General features: G+C 40.2%; 1 protein-coding gene across 6 annotated transcripts in view; it reads left to right on the top strand.

The window, feature by feature from the left end:
• Positions 1 to 22,187, top strand: part of MAST4 (microtubule associated serine/threonine kinase family member 4) — a 569,289-nt gene that overhangs the window by 438,124 nt on the left and 108,978 nt on the right. For all 6 annotated transcript variants that reach the window (XM_060009396.1, XM_060009392.1, XM_060009397.1 and 3 more), the window contains one exon: positions 16,868 to 16,956. In XM_060009396.1, coding sequence (XP_059865379.1) covers positions 16,868 to 16,956 — 89 coding nt within the window. The remainder of the gene's footprint in view (positions 1 to 16,867; positions 16,957 to 22,187) is intronic.

Here is a 22,187-nt window from a genome sequence, read left to right as displayed (position 1 = left end):
TGATGTGGAAACCAGCAATGGCTTCCTACTCATCTGCGTTACTTCTAGTAGAAGCCCACGTGAAATGAGGAGGCCTGTTCTGAGCTGGGATGTGGGTACTCGGGATGCCTATACTGTAGTGGGTAAGAACATCTCTAACTGGCACTGGCAAAGCAAGCATGGTTCCTGTTCTTAACTCTATCACCAGGTACCTCTTGGAGCCCTGCCTTGGAAAGGAATGGACACAGGTCCTAGCCATTCACACCTGTGAATGTGCCTTCACCCATTCCCCACCTGGTCTCAGGGAAACTCACCCCTGTCTTCTAGGTTCAGGCAGCTCCTTTCTGCCCATTTCCTGTAGGAGCATCACTCACAGCCTCTGTGTTCTTAGCGGGAAGGGCCTGGGTGAGACTTACCTTCTGGCTCTTCCTAATTTCTGCTTCCATTCCTGAAACCAAAACCTGTTAAAGACCTTCTGAGGCCGAGGAGCCCAGACTCTGAACACAAAGACTTCTTGGAATGAGGGAAGGAAACATACCTTTCATTCTCCTCTAGTAGAAAGAATACTGCACATTAATATCTCAGTAAATTATCCTGTCATGTGGTACTTTGTCATCACTCTCTACCTCTCTCCATTCCTCCTGGGAATCGTGGTGAGCAGTGTTTTTATATTTTATTTTATTTTACTTTATTTCATTTTACTTACTTACCATGCTGCGCAGCTTGTGAGATCTTAGTTCCCTGACCAGGGATCGAACCTGGGCCGGGACCCCTGCAGTGGAAGTGCGGCATCCTAACCACTGGACCGTCAGGAAATTCCCAGCAGTATTTTTATTTTTATTTAATTAATTTATTTATTTATTTTATTTTATTTTATTTATTTATTTATTTTTGGCTGCCAATGGGTCTTCGTTGCTGCGCGTGGGCTTTCTCTAGTTGCTGCGAGCAGGGGCTACTCTTTGTTGCGGTGCTCAGGCTTCTCATTGTGGTGGCTTCTCTTGTTTTGGAGCACAGACTCTAGACGCGTGGGCTTCATTAGTTGCAGCACGCGGGCTCAGTAGTTGTGGCTCACGGGCTCTAGAGCGCGGGCTCAGTAGTTGTGGTGCACGGGCTCAGTTGCTCTGCAGCATGTGGGATCTTTCCGGACCAGGGCTCGAACCCGTGTCCCCTGCATTGGCAGGCGGATTCTTAACCACTGTGCCACCAGGGAAGCCCCCCAGCAGTATTTTTAGAAGGCTTCTGTTTTTCTTTATAACACACACACCTTATTCCAGATTAAGAGGTTGCAGGATTCATAGTTAATTTTGTTTGTAAACTAAAGCACAGGCATACACACATTTTCCCATATTCCGGCCACTGAGAAGTAATCGTTGTTGTTGTTTATGTACATTTCCTTCCGGTCCAGTTTCTTTGCATTCTGTGTATTTTCAAGCATGTTTGATATCAAGCTTTGGACTCTACGCTTTTCACCATTGTAAGTAAGCATTTTGGGAAAAATATCCCATCTTGTGATTGTAGCGTAGCTTATGTAACTACTTCATTCAGGGTTTTTAGGAGAGCAAGACTGATCATTTATTTGTTCTACATTGTCCTTTGTTCTCTGCCATCTCAGATAAAGGTAAAAAAAAAGGGATGTGTGTACGGGGCGGGGGAGGGGTGGCGGTCCATTGGCTTGATTAGAAACAAAAAAGCTTCCACAGAGAGGCAGCAGTTACTTTTAGGTGGTGGTTAGTGATCTTAAGACAAGACAGAAGTGGGTGGGCGAGTGGAGAGCCTTTGTTGCAGGTTCAAGCTCTGCGGTTCTCAGGCAAAAAGACAGTTTTCTGTCAGCCTCAGTCCTTGGGCCTCTTTGGGCCACCTTTTCTTCCCTCAGTTCTGGACTTTTTGTCGTTCGATGTCAGGCTAGTGTGACCCAGGCAGAAGTAGGTCCTTATTGTGGGATAGATCTTTTAAAATACATATTTCATTGAGTACATAAAAAGCATTTGGAGGACAGAATGACCCAAAAATGAACTGTCCTAAGAAAAGTGGCCAACCCTATTTCTATTCCTGAGTCTTATCAATTTTTAAAAAACATTCTTAAAAGAGTAGGGAAGTAGTTCTCTTCATCTCCATACAAATTGATTAACTCTTTCACGTAGTTGAGTTAGAGGTTAATCTTGTTGAGGTAAAAATCATGTTACAGGAAGAGGGGAAAAAACGAATCAAAGTTCTGATTCTTCCTTCCTTCTGAAAGGAAGTTTTAACAGTTGAAAAATGACTAATCTCTGAAGCAAGGCTGTGATGATGAGGGCCAGGAAGATTTGGGGGATAGAGTTATTTATAAGTAATATACCATTAATTCTTCCTAACTTTGGGGCCAGACTCATTACCAGTATTTTTTTTTTTCCATCTAGGACACAAATATTAATTATTGGTTCTGCTGGTATTTACTGTAATAAAATAATCTAAATTTTTTTAATAAATGAATTATATGTTTTAGTTTAACAATGTATTATGGACACATTACATAATCTTCCTGGGACCTCCCCTACCCAGTTATTTCCTATTTCCTATTTCTCAAGGATAAAAATATTCCCACATTAATAATCTTTACTCTCTATAGTACTTACTTGAGAAAAATGCCTTCACCTGCCTAAGATAGGAACAATTTGCCTACCTGGATGTTGAAAGCTTTGACAGTTGCATTTCTAATTTAGGAGATTATATGTTTATTTCATTTTGGTCTTCACTCTTTTTTATTTTTTTAAACATGACTGCCTAGTTTCTGTCAAACCTTGGGTAGGCCTTTTTTTTCCCCTCTCAAATATACAGTGTCACCTAACTAAACAATGGAGCTATTTAAAGACTTAGGGAAATGTCTCCCTCCCCAGATTTCCTGATTGCAAACTCATAAGCACATCTTCTTTGGGGTCCTGGTAACTGTCCTCCCTCTGCCTGGGGCAGAGACACTCTTTAAAAACTGCTGGGGGGTTTTGGTGGGGTAGTCAAGCTGCACAACAGAAAAACAAGTTGAGTTAAAACAAGAAAACCAAGTTCATGATGGTATTGTTGGGGGAGGGGAAGGAGGTGACTTTGTCTCGTGAAATGGTTGATCACCAGGTACTAGTCCCCAGTTTGTAGAAAGATGATGCGACCTATTGCTTACCACTCACCGGCTGTCTTATACATTATTTTAGAATATTTATGCCTTCAGATGCAAAATGCGTAACTAAAATGTTTGTGTGGTTTTTTTTTAAGTAAAATGAAAAACAATTTTCGTCATTTGAAGAACATAGCATCACAGTTTTGATGTACTGTCCTTGAGGCAGATTGGCTAATAGCACAAAGTGTTTTTGCTTTTTACCGTATAACTGTGTGAGTTCAGAAACTTTGCGGCCTCCTGTACTGAATAGTCAGTGTAGCTAATTTCCGAAGACCCAGGCAGAAAACACTCTTCGTTATATAAGCAAACCCTACAATTTTATGATTATACTGTGAATGAAAATATGATGTGAGCGCAAAGCCAAAGGAGTGACTCACTTGGAAGCTACTGACGGGTTTTATTTTCATGATGGTTTAGCTGCATTGTTGTTTTCATATGTATTTTGCTCTTTCCGTAGGATTTAGGGTCTGTTTAGAAAAAAGAAAAGCAAAAGTTGCCAGTGGACGAGTTCACACTCATTTCTTTCATAGTGTCGTTTGATTTGTTTTCAGCAAGTTAAGTGTCTTAATTCTAGTCATGATGTGCAGTTTAATTTCATGGGGCGAGTTACTCTGGATCCTTTTCGATATAGAAGTTTTACACGGTAGGGTGCCATCGTTCTATACCTTTGAATTTCTACTTAGAAATGTTTTCGTGTGAAGGTCAGGGATTCCATAACTTTAATAAGCAGGAATCCAGGACCACAATGAAGAGGAGCTCTCTGAGTAGCTGCGGGGAATGCAGTATGAGTTGAGGTGGGATGCCTGATGAATATGGTAAAGGGGCCAAGTGCCTGTGTTGTTCTGGGGCTCAGGGTACTTACTCATTAAGGGCCGGATTCCAGGCTAGGACGAATGAGGTCACCTCTTTGAACACAGGGCTGGCCCTGTGAGAAATAGGTGGCCATGCCCATAAGAGGCAGGCTGGTGATTTGAAGGTGAGTGAAGCCAGCAGTAAACTTTTCCTTAGGAACTGACGCTTTCCTGGCACTCTGCCTTGCCTGAACTCCTGCCATAGTTCTAATGTAATTCACACAATTCAGTGAAACCTCTTTCCACAGACACATTCCCATACATGCTCTCTTAGAGTCTGGGAGGTCTTTGGGAGGCAAGAATGCGGGAAGATGCAGTTAGGAGTTTGGGATTAACAGATACACAGTACTATATATAAAATAGATGCACAACGAGGACCTATTGTATAGCACAGGGAACTATGGTCAATATCTTAATAACCTATAAGGGAAAAGAATCTGAAAAAGAATATATATATATATATATATATGAATCACTTTGCTGTACACCTGAAACTAACAGAGCATTGTAAATCAACTATACTTCAATTTAAAAAAAAAAATGGGGGGAGATACCAGACTAAAAGATTGACATCCTGAAAGAATAAGTACAAGAGAAGAATCTTGGGGTCACAAGTTTATAGAAGTTGTAAATACATAGGTTTTATAATGTCGAGTGTGTTGTATTTTGAGATATATCATTTGTAAATACTTCTTTTATAAAAAAGCTTGTCTCAATACGGTCAATATATAGGTTTTAGATTTTCTGCTGGCCAAATTCACTTCCTAATGCATATTACAGTGTCCTCCTTTTCTCTGAAACCAGTAGAACATACAAAGAGGCTTCACACCACATATCTGATTTCTGTGTTCTCTAAGTCAGATATCTAGATATCAAAAAGCAAAAAAAAAAAAAAAAAAAAAGCCATGTTAAGGGGGATATGATCCAGAGATTTGGATTTATTTTAAAATCTTATTAAGAAACAGTGGACTAGAAGAATCTGAATGACACATGCTTAAACATAAGTCTCTTTCCTACTTGTGTCTGACTAGACCAGCTGGTTGGGGCAGCTGGATAAGGAGGAAGAGCCTGCTTGAAATGGATGATCCAAGTGCTGGGTCATCTGCCTTTGGGTCCTCAAGAATACACTGTGGAGGAAGGAATGTCCAGATCATGACATCTCACCTGTCTGTCTGTAAGCCTGATAAATGTGTGTACAAGTATATCACAGGATGGAATGCATGGCCCACTTGGTGACACTGTGGTGTCTGTCTACCTGGGTCAGGCTTGCTGCTTCTAGAAAAACCTCACAATCTGAGTGTGAAGCTTGTTAACTTGACCTCCCTCCTGTATCTGACTGCCAGGCTACAGACACAGAAATCCAGTTCGGGTGGTATCTGAAGAGCAGCCCCTTCTCTTAGGCATGGGTCTGTAGTTAGCAGGCTCACTGATTTACGTACAGGGCCAGAATGCTGAGACATTAATTTACAGGGAGGAAAAATAATCAGTATGGGGCTTAGGCTCTTCAAAGTTCTTATTCTCTGCCTTATAGACATGTTAACAGAATGGTTAGAAGCACGAGCTCTGAAGGCATGCTGCCTGGGTTTGAATTCCAGTTCTACCACTTACTAGCTGTGCGATCTTAGGTTTCTGAATTTCTCAGGTCTTCAGTTTTCACATCTCTAAGATGTGGATAGAAATAAGTCTTACCTTGGGATTCTCATGCAAATTAAACCCTTGCTTGGCGTGTACTAGAAAACAGTCAACGTTGGCAGTTGTCATTATTGTTGTTCTTGTTATTCACATTTGGGCAGACCTCTCCATGAAGTAGTCAGAAGGTGGCTTAGGGAATATGGTAGCAGAGCAAGACTTGTTAGATGGCTTAAATGATCCACAGCATTGGGCAAAGGTGGACAGGTGCACGTGGTTTTGACAGTTGATCTGAAACTTTGATGTCTGTGTTGGGTGCAATCCCTTGCGTGTCCTTCTCCTTGAGGATGCCAATTTGAAGCCCTTGGATGAACACTTGAACTTGTGGTTCTGCAGCATTTGTTTTTCTGTGTTTCTGAAGCCAACCAGTTGCCCTTCTTATTGTTACATTCCTTCTATAACTGTGTTAATATTTACATTTACTGTCAAGTCTGCTGCCTTAGAACCAGCCTCTTTAGCTCTTGCATAATCCATTGTATTGATTTTTGAAGTTAGTTCTATGGGCAATCTCGTGCTTCTTGTTCCAGGATCCTTGAGGGAAAGCCTTAGTGTAACATTCTAAATAGGAAAACATATGTGCATGAAAGAATGTATGCAAGAAAGAAAGACCAAAATGTTTTCTTCTGACAGCTAATATTTATGAAGCACTTACCGTGCCAAGCACTGTGATAATTTCTTCCCATGCATTATCTCATTTCATCTGTACTTCGCCCTCCAAGGTAGTTCATATTCTTATTCCTATTCTACAGATCAGTAAATTGAGGCTTAAGGGGGGTTGGAATTTGAAGCCAGGTGTACCAATGGCAAGTCCTTGTATTTTGTAACTGTACTCTCCTAAGAAATAACCAGTCAGTGAAATCTAGAACAGAACTAGCTTTTACCTCGTGGAATGTATAATACATTCACATAAGATGTAGTTAAATGTATTTCTGTGTCTAATGCAGATATTTCTAACTTCGAATGTGCCCTTGTTGTGGGAGCCCACATGACCTCCCTTCCTAAGCCCTATTTGCCACTAGCTGGTGGTGCTGCCTTGGCAGTCATTACTTCATCTTCCCGAGCTAAAATTCTGTGGCTCAGCCCACAAATGGCGAGAGCAAGGAGCATTCATTGCCCAGACTGAATACTGAGCAATTTAAAGACCAGCATCTTCTGGTATCACCCCAGTCCTCCTGTCTTCAGAAACAGAATTGGTTCCTTGTGGCCAATTTCATCGTTGCAAAATGAGAGACTGACTAAAAAAACATCAGTGGATGCAAATGAGGGAGAGAAAAGACATCTGTCAGTTAATTAAGGGAAAACAGTCCTTCGAAGTCTTGTTGCTTCTGTGCTTTTCACCCAGGTGGGCTATTCTTCCCTCCTTAGAGGTCTGCTTCCCTTTCACGTTGGACACAAATAGTAGGGGACTAAGTGCTTAAGTATGGGAGGAACACACAGCTCATTTTAATATCCATTTGGCAGTTTCCCTGTTATTTCTCCATTTAGGAAACATTTTCTTCTACTTGTGCCCATTATCCCGGCTTTGACATTCCTGTCATTAGCAGAATGTCATTTTGCAAGATTCTGAGGTGGGCGCAGCTAGCAACAAAACATACCAGAAAGAGGATGGCTTTTTGCCACATGACTTTTCCTCACAGAAAAGCATGAAGTGGAGTTCGGATGTGGGTTTTCCACGTGTGTCTGTTTGTCTTCTGACTGTGGAGGCCCGGGAATCAGAGACAGTTCACTTGTGGGCAAAGCATTATGCCAAATTGCTGTGAATGCAAAATGCTTTCGAGTTGGGAGGCCGTTAAATAGTCATGCTGTTCATTCCGGGCTTGACATAACTTTCTGTTGCGTGTCATAAAAGGAGATCCGGTGATTACGGAAGTCAACTCCCCCTCCCTTTTTGTGGGTCAGACTGGAGCGGCCCCAGAATCCTCCGAACCAGAAAGAGGGAGCAGAGCTTTTGATCCGTATGGGTCGTGTTTAGCTTTATAGATAAATCACCCTACTAGAGTAAAACATATCCCCCAAATTAAATGTTTCTAGGTGTCGCAAGTTAAACTGAGATTTAATTTCTGTATGGAGAAGCCCAGAGTGGGTAAAACAATATTATATCAGTTCAGCTGTTACATATATATGTTCAAATAAGATTTGAATATAAGAAAATCTTCCAATCCAGCTTTATAAAGCTGATGACCATTTCTTTACAGCAGTAAAGCAGGAGGTACTAGGTACAGGGGAAAGAAGTCAATCGTACAATTTTATTATAGTATTTCTAGAAAGGCGGAGTGGAACGTTAGATTTAAGCTGTTATGTTTGCTCTGGTTTGGTGCTGCCCCCACTATCTTAGTTTTTTTGGAAAGATTTCTTTGCACTGGCCAACTGAGAAAAATCCACACTATTAAATTAAATTCATTAAAGGTAATTTTTGTAGTTGGACTTTGAACTTGGTTTTCTACTACTCAAGAAAAAAAAATGTATCAAGTTGTGACTTTTCTCCATATTGAGTATGAAACATGGAAGTTTTAAAAATAAATGTCACACACAGCCCCCAACCCCCAAAACACAAACACACTTGTAAAGTAGAGGTTTAGAAGAACATTAGCTTGTATTTTGTTTATTTTTCCTTAACTCGCAAACACGTCTGTAGACTTATCTTTGGTCACCGTCCACAGCTGCCCTGAGAACAACCAAAGGCTTGTGTGTCAGTCTCATAGGTGTTTGTTTTAAAAACCCTTTAGCCAGTTATAAAATTGGGGCCACCACCTTGGTCCCTCCCTCAGCTGACTAATTGCCACTTTGATAGCCCAGTCAGAGGTCAGCCCAGCCAGGTGATAGCAGCTCTTTAGCCTTGCGGGACAGATTAGACCATATTTTTACTCCACGCAATGTTTGGCCAAATCAACCTTTGAAGCAGTTTGCCAAGATACAGTACATGCCCTTCAACTCTTGGATCAGAGTTAATGACCTTACCTTTGCAGCACTGCACACCCTCATCTCAAGTACAAACAATCTTTATTACGTGTCTTTGGTGTGAGGTTTGAGCTATTATGCTCTGCGTGACTCGTCAGAAGTCCAGAATTCATCTCATCATTGACTGTTCCAGCCCTTAAGTGTCTTCATTCAAATAGGTGACCTGCCCTGATGTCTTAGGAATCTTGGGGGACGTTCAGGCTAGGTATGTCCCATAATGCATGTTGCAGATAAATTGCACTAAAAAAAATTAACAGGTATTGAGAGCCTTCTGACTTTAATTGCTTTTTACTTCTAACATTTTCAGCAGTTGGACTTAACTTTGCTGCTATAAATCCCATATTATTACCAGCTCCTGCTTGACTTTGACCATTGTGATATGCCCCTCTTTTCATTCCTCTGATTTCCCATTTTTATTCAGAATGACGTGTATGTAGGTTTTCTCAGTAAGATGCTTCACATCATATAAACCTGTCAGCTCTTTGTGTTTTGTGTTATACACTGCCTTGATCAAGCTAGTAGAATGAGACTATAATATCGTCTTAGATCAGTTTAGTCTTATAGATTAGACTATGTTTGTCCTCCAAGTTAAATTAGAAACTCCTTAATGGCAGGAACCATATTTAGTTAGTTATTCAAAAATATTTACTGAATCTCTATTCAAGTCATTTTTATTTTCTGTATTTTTCTGGGTATCCAAAGAGATTCACTATGATAGAAGATATAATCTTTGACCTCAAGGATCTTATCCCCTATCCTAGATGGTAAGCTCCAGGTAGAATCCCTGGTTATGTTTACTGAATGAATGAGTGACCACAGAGTAGATGCTCTGCTTGCCAGGGTCACTCTGGTGCAACATGGTGCACGTCAGCCCCCCATCAGTCACATGCTCACATATGACATCAGGGCTCACCATGTCAGCCACATAGAGATAGCTGTGTTCATGTATCTCACTTCGAAATAGCCACAAATGGAATAACTGAGATGAAATAGGTTTAAAAAAAGTTTCTGTGTCAGGCAGATCACCAAGATTAAGGGGTTGTTTAGGGAAGACCTATGAAATGGAGGGACCGTGTGTCATACTTAGTGTATACTATGAAATTCCAGTGCTTATCAGTTATGAAAATACGTTTCAAAGCTGATTGGGATTTTATCTCACACTTCAGATAGCAACACGTTTTTGTTTGTACAACTCTGCCAGATTCTGCCTTAGAATACAGTTATCTGCGAATCATTCTTAGCTCTTCTTTTATACTTTGAGAGTGTTTTCTTCATTTTCTTATTGCCCATCGTACTTGCCCATAGATGTTTTTTACATTGAATAGCATCTTGCCAATAGCTGTATGTTCAGCCATCTCTCTCTTCCTCTACAAAGACAGAAAATTGGGCTAGACCTCACCAAGGGCTTATCTTAATGGATTAGATATATTTACAAGAAGTACTGTATACAGTAATATATATATTTTCCTCAGAAGTTTTGAAAGCGTGGAGACCTATACCTTCCTCTAGGCATGTAACTAGCCAACTTTTTTTGCTCCTAGGTGAAAGCAGTATGAGCAGGCATTCATTTCCATTATAATTAATGCCTTTTAAAAGGAGTTTTTCTCCTAACGGAAAAGTTAAGTTCAAGTATCAAGCCGATAGTATCAATACTCAGCATTCACAGTAATATACCCCGGATGACGATAAACTAGGTCATTGCACTGATGCCCATATGCAGAGGGCTGAAGCTCTCTGCCTGGCAGTCACCACAGTTCTAGCTACCTGCTCTTTCTCCAGTGTTTCAGAGGCTGTACAAAAGAGCATGGACTGCTCTCATACCTGCATTGAATCTTGGGGGTGATTTTGGCCTGAGTTTTTAAAATAAAATGCTGTATTTTGAAGCTGAGTCGCAGGAGATGGGGTGTACTAGGCATGTCCGTCCGCTTAGCTCCCTAACTGGCCTTTCTCCCTCCTCCTTTGGTTATTGCAATCGAGCAGCCAGAATGATTCTCTTAAAACAGAACTCAGATGGTGTTTAAAACCTTCCAACAGCTTCCCTTTTCACCCAGAGTAAAACCAGTCTCCGTGCTGTGGCCTGCACCTGCCCCAGAGGTGGCCCTGGGCTCTGTCCGCCGTCGTCTTGGTTGTTCGCCTCTGGCCAGCTCCCCTCCCGCACGCGGGCCTGCCTGCTGGTCCTGGAGCACACCTGACCAGGGCCTTTGCTCTTCCTGAATGTTCACTCCCTCATCCTCCTGTCTTACTCAGACACCGCACTCCCCTTCCCCCCACACCACGAGGCTTTCCCTAACCATCTGTTTAAGATTGTGATTTCCTACTTCCGTGCTCCATGTCCTACCCTCTGCGTCATTGTTCTCCATCGCCATCCCTCGCACTACAAACGTCATCACCATCTCCCATACTATCTTACTAGTTTACTATGTTTATTATCTGCTTCCTTCTCTAGAATACAGGTCTCTAGAGGACAGCAGGGATATTTGTTTGTTTAGAGTAGTACCTAGCGTGTATTAGGAACTCGAAAAGTAATTTGTTGAATGAATCAGTGGAACCTTGGGGGGAGCCCTGATTTCATGGGCCATAGGGAAGACATCGGCAGTGTCATAACTTCACCTAAATAATAGAGTATGTCACGGACACGAATATTAATGCTTTGCTTCCTGTTGCCTTCTAAGGGGCACTAAAGCTTATCCAGCCAGCTACCAGCTGTGGCCTCGTTGTGCTCTACAGGAAAAGGGGTAGAGCTGTAGACGAGAGGCCCAGAGGAAGGGTAGATTGATTTACATATGAAAGACAAAAAAGTTATTTCTGGAGAAGACAATAGTATGAAGACAGACATGGAGAGAAGGGCAAGGCAGCACCTGAAGGAATTAAGGATTTGGGGGAGAAGTATCCAAAGAAAATTGTAAGGAAGACTTGCTTTATGTTGCATGATATAATTTTTCTTTCAAATTCAGTCTCGAAGATACTTTTCAAGGCTTTTACAATCAGATTTGCAAGTACACAGAGACCTAGATATTTAATGTTGCACAAAGAAAAGAAATGTCCATGATATACATAATTTTAGTGCATTTAATAATCCTAAAATTTGCTTCAAATGAATAATCTAAAAAAGGCATGAATTAAACCCATATTTATGTTGCCATGGTTAAATCTCAAAAATATAATGTTGAGTGAAAAAAAAAGTAAGTTACAGAATATCTATAATATATAGTGTGTGCCAAAGTGCAATTTATCCAAAAAGTCAAAAACATGACTGTCATACAAATATAAAATAAACATGTGTGAGAGATTTTATTTAACTTATTAATGAGGACAACAGTAAGAGATTTTGAAAACCATATACATAAAATATATATATTAAAATATATATAAATGTATATATTATATACATATAATCAGAAATGATGAAATAAAATTTGCTAATAGATACAAAACCAGTTAATATCTCGTAGGACAATGATATTAAATGTTTGGGGTCATCTCTTTGTGGGTGGTTATTAACTGTATTTGCACAAGACAGAATTCATTTACATTATTATGGACAAGAATCACTTGTATCACTACTACTTGTATCTCCAACTTAACTGCAACTCCTACAGCATTTAAAGTAGCCTAGTCACTAGAAAGACAGTGAAAGGTGTACACCCTTATAGAACCAGATAATCCCCGGGAGGTTCACTGCACAAAGCCTTCCCAGCCACTGAAAGGACATACATATACTAAAGATTGGGAGTAAACATCAGAAAATGATACCATTGTTCATTTCAGGTGGTGAGAATTGTTTGATTATTTTTCTATATTTTTAAAATTTCATAAACCAAACAAAAATAATTAATGACTCCTCTAATCTGGTCTAACCCCTTCATTGTAAAGATAAGGAAACAGAAGCCTGCCTGTTTTATAACATGTTTTCAGCAATACCACATTAGCTAGACAATTTCTGCCTCCTGTTCATGCCCGGTTTCTTCCACTTCTGTCTTCCTCTTTGTTCAAGGAGTATTCAGTGTTCAGATTCTATTAAGGTATCAGGAAATAGCAGATGTTCACATTCGGTAAATCTATGGTCTATAATTGGCCTCCTGTGCAAATTTATCAAATTTTTCATCAAGATGAATTAATAAATTATAGGCTAGCTTTTCAGAACTCCTGGAGCTCTTCTTAGGCAACTCATTGCCCCTCAATTGTGGTCAGTCATATGTCGTACTAAATGTTGACCTTCCAAGTCGGCTGTGACTGTTAGAAATTACTGCCTGTTTGGGTTTCTCTTTCTCAGCTTGTCCTACCACGATCAGACATGATCAGTATTCATGTCCCCAAATGATTGTAATTTAAAATTAAGCTGCATTTCAGCTACTCAGAACAGTTGCAAAAAGCCACAGCCTGGTGGCCCTCACAGCTTTTACAGACCTGGTAGAGGATAATTAACAGGTTCTTCTGCCAGGAGAGATGTGACAGATCCAGGTGTGAGGCTCTTACAGGTCCCACCACGCCCTTCATACGGAGCTCTGAGCATAAGGACAATCTAGGCAGGAATAGAATATGGGTGGTTTGGGCCAAAAATCCATACACCTCCTTCCCCTCCCCTCCCTCAGCTAGTAGCCCACGTTCCTTTGTCCCTCACTCTGATCAGGCCTGACTTGCACGATGAAATGCGTGATCTGTCTCTCTATCCTCCCGACAAATGGAAGGTGCTATTGGCAATCGTTAGGAGATGGGGAAGCTCCTTGTGAAACTGCTTTGGTGAGCAGTTTGGGAACAGTGAACTCAGGGAGCAGAGTGGCACCCTGTGTGATCCCAGGTCACCTGCCTAAGCCAAAACACCACGCCAACAAATAAACCACTTCCCGGTGGTGGCTTCCTGTCATGCTAAAGCGTCTCCAACAGAGTGCCCATCCAACTGTGACGTTCTTCTCCCAGAGGGTTCTGTCCCCACCTGCCTCGCCTCCCAGCCCGCAGGGGCCAGACAGTCCTTCTGACTCAGAAGTACTGTCATTGCCTTTCACCCTCCCATTCTTCTCAGATCCCAGGTCCATAGTCAGCAGTGCTTATTGTACTCTGTGTGTGTGTGTGTGTGTGTGTGTGTGTGTGTGTGTGTGTGTGTGTGTGTTTTCTGTTGGCAGGTGGATCTTTCTAGGCAGGAACCAAAGGAATGAGGTAACAAGGAAAGCTCACTTAGCACCATCAGCCCCTGTTCTAATCCATCGTTTACCTTTGCCTTTGTCTCAAGTTATATGTGGCTATCTTCTTGGGCTAAATTCAGATTTTGCAAGTAAAGAATCTGTGCCATTGTGTCACCTTGTCAATTGAGAGAACAAACTGAGCATGTCATCATAGGCTGTGTCCCATGTGTTTTTTCAACTGGGTGGCATGAAGAGGAGCAGGTTCTTTGTGGGCAGTGGTGGTTCCTGGCTTCAGCTTTCAGAATCAAGCACGGGCAGGGTGGATGGCTTCCATTTCTTCTTAAAGAGTGAAACAGAAAGATTGCATTTTGGGGATGGATAGCTGGAACTTGAATTCATAACTGTTCTTTAGTTTCACTTTTTTTTACGCGGGCCTCTCACTGTTGTGGCCTCTCTCGTTGCGGAGCACAGGCTCCGGACGCGCAGGCTCAGCGGCCATGGCTCATGGGCCCAGCTGATCCGCAGCATGTGGGATCCTCCCCGGACCGGGGCGCAAACCCGTGTCCCCTGCATCGGCAGGCGGACTCTCAACCAGTGCTCCACCAGGGAAGCCCTTGACGTTTCTTTTTGAGTTTTTTTTTTTTAAATCACATCAGTACTTTTCCACCCTTTTTTGTTTTTGGTAGGCTTTAAATAACTGATACAGTTGTGAGAATTTTTTGTTTGTGTTTCTCTTTGTTTTAAATACAAATTATTGGCTACTTAGCTTGTTGTGGTAATGTACTAGTCATTCTATATGTTTCTTAGGAAAATTCAATTAAAATGTTTTTTTTGTTTGTTTGGTTTTTTTTTGCGGTACGCTGGCCTCTCACTGCTGCGGCCTCTCCCATTGCGGAGCACAGGCTCCGGAGGCGCAGGCCCAGCGGCCATGGCTCACGGGCCCAGCCGCTCCGCAGCATGTGGGATCCTCCCGGACCGGGGCATGAACCCGTGTCCCCTGCATCGGCAGGCAGACTCCCAACCACTGCACCACCAGGGAAGCCCCAATTAAAATGTTTTTTTAAAAATATTTTCTAAATTTTAGCTTTGTCAGCGTATTTCACTGATATTCTTGTGTAAGATATTCATTAGGTTACTGTTTCTATTGATATATATTTCTTATTTATTTGATTTACATAAATTTTCATAAATGATTTAGATCAAATACTAAATGTAAAAACTAATACAAATAGCCATTTTTGTATAAGTTAACCTGTATTACAATTAACTTGCTCAAATTAGCAAATAACTTTGCTGAGAGTTCCAGGATATAAATCTGTCATTTATAATTTCTCTTACTAACATCAGCAAGTTGATATATTTAATATTCCTATGTTAAAATTAAAGGAGACATTAATTTGAATTAACACTAAATACATTGTACAATATTTTTTAAAAAAACAATCACACGATCTGACTTAATGGTTATGAATGGTTATGAATTTAATAGGCCAAATTATGGTTCTTGATAGATGAGTTGATAATACCACATTCCACCTTCATAATTATCAAGGGTCTCTTCTTATTCAACAACTTCTTTAAGGCTGAGTAAACATGATCTTAATTAAACTCACAGATAATGCTAGGGGGTGTTGATTGCTCCAGTAAGGAAAATAAAATGATGCAGCCTGACCTTAAGAAATTATAAATATGGGAATGTTGACAAATGATAATAAGCAGCAAACATCTAAGAGAGAGGATTGGTTCCCAAGTCAATATTGGAGAAAGAAATTTGGTTTGGTTTTGAAATGTGTTGTTTAAATAGTATTTAGAAATGTTCCTTTCAATTTTTTTTTTTTTTTTTTTTTTTTTTTTTTGCGGTACGTGGGGCTCTCACTGTTGTGGCCTCTCCTGTTGCGGAGCACAGGCTTCGGACACGCAGGCTCAGTGGCCGTGGCCCACGGGCCCAGCCGCTCCACAGCATGTGGGATCTTCCCGGACCGGGGCACAAACCCGTGTCCCCTGCATCGGCAGACGGACTCCCAACCACTGCACCACCAGGGAAGCCCCCTTTCAAATATTTTATACAAATTCTCAATTATGTCCACTATATGTTATTTAGAAGTTAGGTGAAAATTCCTGTTTCAAGAATGCTGTAACAGGTATATTCTGAATTAAGAAGACATTACAATAAATCTTCAGTGGTGGATAAGGGCACCAAGTGTAGGAGGATGGAATCATAGTGCCCTGAACCTTATTATAGGTGAATTCAATGAGGTAACCTGCTGGTTTGTATTATCCTTTTCTAACCACTATACTGATTGTGAAGTACTAGTCTGTACTGAAGAAAAGCAAACGAAAGTAAGATAACATCCACTTCATCATCAACCAGTTTTGCATTTGTGTTATTCTTTGAGGCTTGTGAAAGTTACTTTGGAATCAAATTAGCTATTTTTTAACTTTCTAGTAGCAGAAACAGGAAAAAATAGTTACCCTGTGCTCATATGTAGCGATTTATTTCTACTCACTGGGTACCAGGATAAAAAACAGTAGGTAGTGTGCCTGTGAGAAAAGGCCTTCATTGTTATTTTAATACAAACTGGAATCTGTTTCTATGATTCCAAAATATTTACCTTAATACTGAATGCAGTATGAAGATGAAAAATGAATGAGTAGTGAAATGCATTTATCTTAGGCATTGGCTGTTCTATTGACAAAAGGCACAACTATGAGATTTGTCTAAATAATTAGATTTTTAATTAGTGCATCACTGTAAGATTAATGTCATTGTTCTTCATTGCATGTAATTTTGTATTAGAAATTTCATGTCAGCAGAGATGCTACCTGTGGTTTGCTGATTTGAATCCTTAGTTTATCACTTGTGTGTATATATCACATATTTGCAGTGAGGAGCCAAAAGAAAGGCATTGGATGATAACTTTGTGGTGAGGAATATTGATGGTGTTATATATGATATGAATACATTATATTTTCTTCAAATATTAGTGAGTGCATATTGACTTGCAAAAATTTTAGAAATAACATGTGCGGATAGATTGTTCAACCTAAGCTATGTCTACTTTGAACATACTTGAACGTTATCATTATTATTGCTTTTAAAACTGGTTTTCCTTTCCTTTGGACAGTTGCCGAACCAGCAACCGGAAAAGCTTGATAGGTAATGGGCAGCCCCCAGCACTGCCTCGGCCTCACTCACCTCTCTCTGCTCATGCAGGTAATGAAATACCTTTTCTTGAGTTCTGTTTTACTTCGTCTTGCTAGTTTTTAAAATACAGGCATTTGGAAATTTAGATGCGTCTCCCCACCTTGTTATCTTGGTTTCCCTGTAGCTTTGTCACTAAGTTGTTCTTTCTCATCAGTCAGCCCAAACCTTAGCCTCTCTTTGAGCTCTTGGATCTGAAAGGGAGAAATCCTTTTTATATGGGGTCCTATCCCAGTTATTTTTTTTTCTCCACATCTGAATTTGTGGATGATGCAAGTCACGCTCCCATGTTAGGATTTCCTTTGGGAAACGTGGCCATGACAGTTCACGTGAAGAGGATTAGTGTCAAGGACTATAAGGGAGGAAAAATATCTTTTCCCTCTCCCCTTCTAACTTCTCCACTGGGGACCCAGTAACCAGAGACAGATTAACAAAGGAAAAGCGTACACATTTATTTAACATACGTTTTACGGGACATGGGAGCATTCATGAGGAAATGAAAACCCAAAGGAACGGTTAAATTGGGATTGTTTTTACAGTAGTTTGGTGAAGAGAAGGGAGTTGTGCAAAGACGTATAGGACAAAGGTGAGCTAATTGTAGTAAACTGGGGGAAAGTTAGCAAGGACTGTTTGTTCAGATTCTTCTGTGTCCCTTTTCTTCAGAGATAAGAAGGCTCCTTTCCTCCAGGTGTAGGGAGGGTGGCTCTCACAAGAAGGTTTTATGACCTGCGTACGTGGCAGGTCAGAAAGCCCTTCCTGCACATGCTGTTTCTCAAATCCCTTCACCTTAAAATAGTCAATGTGCCAGTGCGCCATATTTTGGGGTCTCATGTCCTAAAGTGCATCAAAACTATTCAGCATTTTTCTCCCTAAAGTTGAACTTATCTATTGTATATATTAGCTAGCACGAACAATGCTGCTCTGAGCAGTCTAGAACATGTCTCCTCTTGTAATGTGGGCAAGAGTTTATCTAAAGTTTTACCTGACAGTGGTGTATGTATAACTTATCTTTACATCCAGAACCATTGTAGGGACAAAGAAGATTCAAGAGGTGAGACCCTTGGCCTCAAGAACTACTTAGAAGGATGGTAGAACCATATTACAAAAACTGTGCAATGAAGACTGCTTTGTGTGGTTTTTGTTTGTTTGAATTCTATCTAAGATGGTGCAAAGAAGAGAAGGGTTAGTTCCAATCAGGAAAGTTTGGGAGATATTGAAGGAGCCACTTGCTCATGATGTTGAAAGATGAACAAGACTTTGGCAGGGGTGAGAGATGGGGGAATTTCTGGTGTGTGGCTAGAGTGTGGGATGTACATGCTTGATTGTACAAGAATGTAAAGGTGAAAAGAGAGATGAAAGTCAGAAAGTAAAATGAATTTTGCCTTGAGTGCCTTTCACAGATTTTGAGGAGGATCTGTAGGAAGATGTGTTCGAGATATGGAAGATGATGGGGTGAAAGGATGAGTGTTTAAGCCCTACCTCTGTTACACTCTTGCAGAAACTGTCACACGATAGACTTTCAGGTGGTGTTGACTTATAAACTAGGCTATGACTGGCCCCCGGAAAGCAGTCCTTTTGCTTAGGGGGGGCTCTCCAGCTGAGAGTGGAAGTTATCTAAACATGTTTGGGGACAAGCCAGGACAGAGAGAGAGAGAGACGTAGTTGCCCCTTTGGAATAAATTTTATTTTCCTCATAGTAATAAATAAAAGATGGTAAAGTTAAAAAGGCAAAGGACAAATTCATAAAATTATGATGCTGTATGTAGTAAGACCACTAAAGTCCAGAAATGCCACTCTGAGGGAAAACTTTAGAGAAACGCCTACACATATATGCAAGAAGGTGTGCTCTAGACTGCTCATAGTGGCATCATTTGTAATAGCTAAACGTTTGAAGCAGTGTGGCCCAAATGTCTATCAGTTGGAAAGTAGATAAATGAATTGTGGCATAGTTATGTACGGAACACCGTGTGCCTAGAAAACAAATGAACTAGCGTTCAAAGATAGTGTTGGGCAACAAAAGCAAGTTGCAAAAGAATCTTACTTAAACCATACATATAAGGTTAATGTGATGCTACGTGCAGTGTTTTGTTTAGGAATACACACACACACACATATAAATATGTATCTGTACATTTATAGTAAGAGTCTGAAGGAAAATATGGTCATTTTAAAGACCCATTTTGTGTTAGTAGTTACGTCTGAGAAGGTGTCAGGGGGTATAATTGTGGAGAGGGGTAAGCAGTTGGCAATGTTATATTTCCAAAGCTGAATGGTGAATACACAACTGTTTATATTATTACCTTTATACTTTGGAGATATTTATTATATCATCGTCATAATAGTGAAAGCTGACCGTAGGGTCAAGCAAGGCCAAATACTTTACTCAGCGGCTGGAATTATATCTTTGTCTTATCTTTTCATTCCTCTGTCAGAGTGCCCAGCAGTATATACAAGGTGCTAAGTATATGATAAATTTTATTTCTTACATATAATTCAGTTGTGATTTAAAAAAGTTAATCCTACTCCTCTTTGTAGTGTTCTGTAGTGATTGCATCATACTTGATGTGCCTGTCGATTAGTCTTTTACTGCCATTATTTTCTTCAGTTCTAATATTGAGATTAAAGAAAGTGTAGTTAAGACTTTAATGATCCTTTTAATTATTATTTGTTTCTCTATGGAGAATTCTTTTTCCCTCAAAACATAATTTTCTATTTAATCGGAGGAATGGGCAAAGAGAAGCCTGTCTTTCAGGTTCCGAGAGCATTTTCCCTTATGTTATGGAGGAACATAACAGGTTGTTATTCACTCATAAGCTGTAGAAAAGTCTGTCGACTTTTCGTGAGAAATGGCATTTATCACAGTCTGGTAGGTTCCTATTTCTATATACAAGAAGAATAAAATGTAAATTAAATAAAGGACCTGTCCTCACATCTTGATAATGCGAAATGCTTTCTCACTCACTGCGTCTCTTACCTCTTCCTATTGCTACATTCTCTACTGCGTATGGTACACAGAGGCCAGGGGGACAGTTCCTTGATGTCCCCATGAAAAACAAGAGAAAGAATAAGTGCCGTCTCTCAGTGCTTAGTCACCCAGGAGATACACTTTCTATTTTTCTTAGGTAGGGATTATGTGAGTCAGGACATGCATTACTGACATGAATTTATACCCATTGAATGAATCGGTAGAAATGAGAACATTAATTTATTTGTGTAGATATGTCAGTGGTACCCTGAGGAAGAAGAGATACTGGCATCATGTTCTGGAGCTTATCTCCACAGACAAAATAGTGTTTGTTGACAGCCAGGCATTCCTAAACGAACCATGAACAGGTCAGTCCCATTAGAAAAAACAAAAAGAAAGGTAAAAATCACAGGCTCCTAGTTCTAAGCATGAAATTTAATCCAGAAGCCCCAAAGGAAAGACTATTATCTCTCTCCTAAAATGAAAAATTCTGTGTAATAAACAAAATCAAAAGAAAACAAAGTGTGAAAAGTATTTTTATGCCCATAACTGACAAACATCTGATTGCCTTAATATACAAAAAGCTTGTGTAAATTGATATGAAAATGGTGACTGCACCAGGAGAAAAATGGGGAAAGGATGTAAAAGGCATATCATAGAAAAAAATTAAATTGGCCAACAAAAATGTTTGAAATGATGATTCATTGCAATCATAAAAGAAATATGAACCAGAATAATGAGACACTATTGTTCACCTAGCATATTGTCAAAAATTTTGTAAAAGTGATAGAATCCAATGATAGCAAGGTTGTGGAGACACAGTCCCTCTCACATCACGTAAGTGTTGATGTGAATTGGTACAACGCTTTTGGTTAGTTGGCAGTAACAGTTAAAATTTCAACTGCATTTACCCTTTCACCCAGCAAATCCATCTCTAGGAATTTATCTTACTGATATCTTACAGAATAACAGAATATAATAAATCTAACATTGCTGTAACTAGCAAATGGACACTTAAGTTGTTACCACTTTATTATTTAACATGCCCTTCATTAAGCAGCTGGTTTAGTAGAAAATAATTCAGGTATGTAATCCAAGACTGCATGTTTGTTACAAAGAATAAGGTAGGCTTTTATGTTCTGATTTAGAAAGCTGCCCAAGATAGACTGTTCAGCAACAAAATACATTGTGTAATTTTATATATGTGTGTGTGTGTTTGAGTGCATATAGACATGCATAAATACTTGTATATTCATGCATATTCATAAGGAGTTTTTGGAAAGAGAAAGTGAGCAGTGTTTATCTTTGGAGAATAGGAAAGTAGGGAAATTAGTGTGTAGTGGTTTTATAATAAAATAAGGCTCTAAAAATAAAACCGGTAAAGGAAACAAAATAATACCTGCTTACTATGCAATAAATTACCAAAAATTTAGTGGCTTAAAACAATATCTATTTATTGATCTTACAGGTCTATACAGGTCTAAGTAGGCTTGACTTGTTTGACTTCAGGGGAGCTCTCAAGGTATCTCAAGGCCAAAATCAAAGAAAGGTAGAAAGGATAAGCTCCTATTTCTGTAGGAACCCTCACCTGCTTTTTCTGCTCACGGTATCATAAGGCCAGAGTCAGTGTCAGTTATTGACCTTAAAAAAAAAAAAGAAAAAGAGCTAGGTATTTTACCAGCAAAATGAGTTTATTTGGGAATAGCAGAGAATTACAGCAAACCATAGGTAAGTCCAAAAAACAGAAGAGAGGCTTTTGTTTTTATAGAAGAAAAGAGGAAGTTGGGAGGAGAGTCCAGGGTGGTAGTGGCTTCTCAGTGGCTGAGCTGTTGCTGGACTGGGAGAAATTCTTCCTTCCCCCCCGCTGGGGTCTGAGTGGTAGTGTGTGAGAGCTCCCCTTTCAGGGCTTCCCCATTCCATGTAAATTGAGGCTTTCTTTATTTTCACAATGGGCTGGACTCTTATCTAGAGACTGGGAAAGAATCTGCTTCCAAGCTTATGCAGGTTGTGGACAGATTCAGATCCCTTCGGCTGTAGGACTGAGATCCACATTTTATCCTGGCTATGAGCCGGAAGCTGCCCTCCTCCATCTTCAAGCCTGCACTGGCACATCCAGTGATCCTCATGCTTCATATCTCTAACTATCCTGCTATCAGTCAAAGAAAATTTTTTATTTTAAGGGGCTTATCTGATTGGGTCAGGGTTACTCAGTCTCTGTATATTAAAGTCAGGTGCTGTGGAACTTTAATTACGTCTGCAAAATCCCTTCATAGTAGTA

The sequence above is a fragment of the Delphinus delphis genome, chromosome 3 (assembly GCF_949987515.2).
Source record: "Delphinus delphis chromosome 3, mDelDel1.2, whole genome shotgun sequence".
NCBI lineage: Eukaryota > Metazoa > Chordata > Mammalia > Artiodactyla > Delphinidae > Delphinus > Delphinus delphis.
The sequence above is the reverse complement of the archived record's forward strand: the minus strand, read 5'-3'. Positions and strand labels throughout refer to the sequence as shown.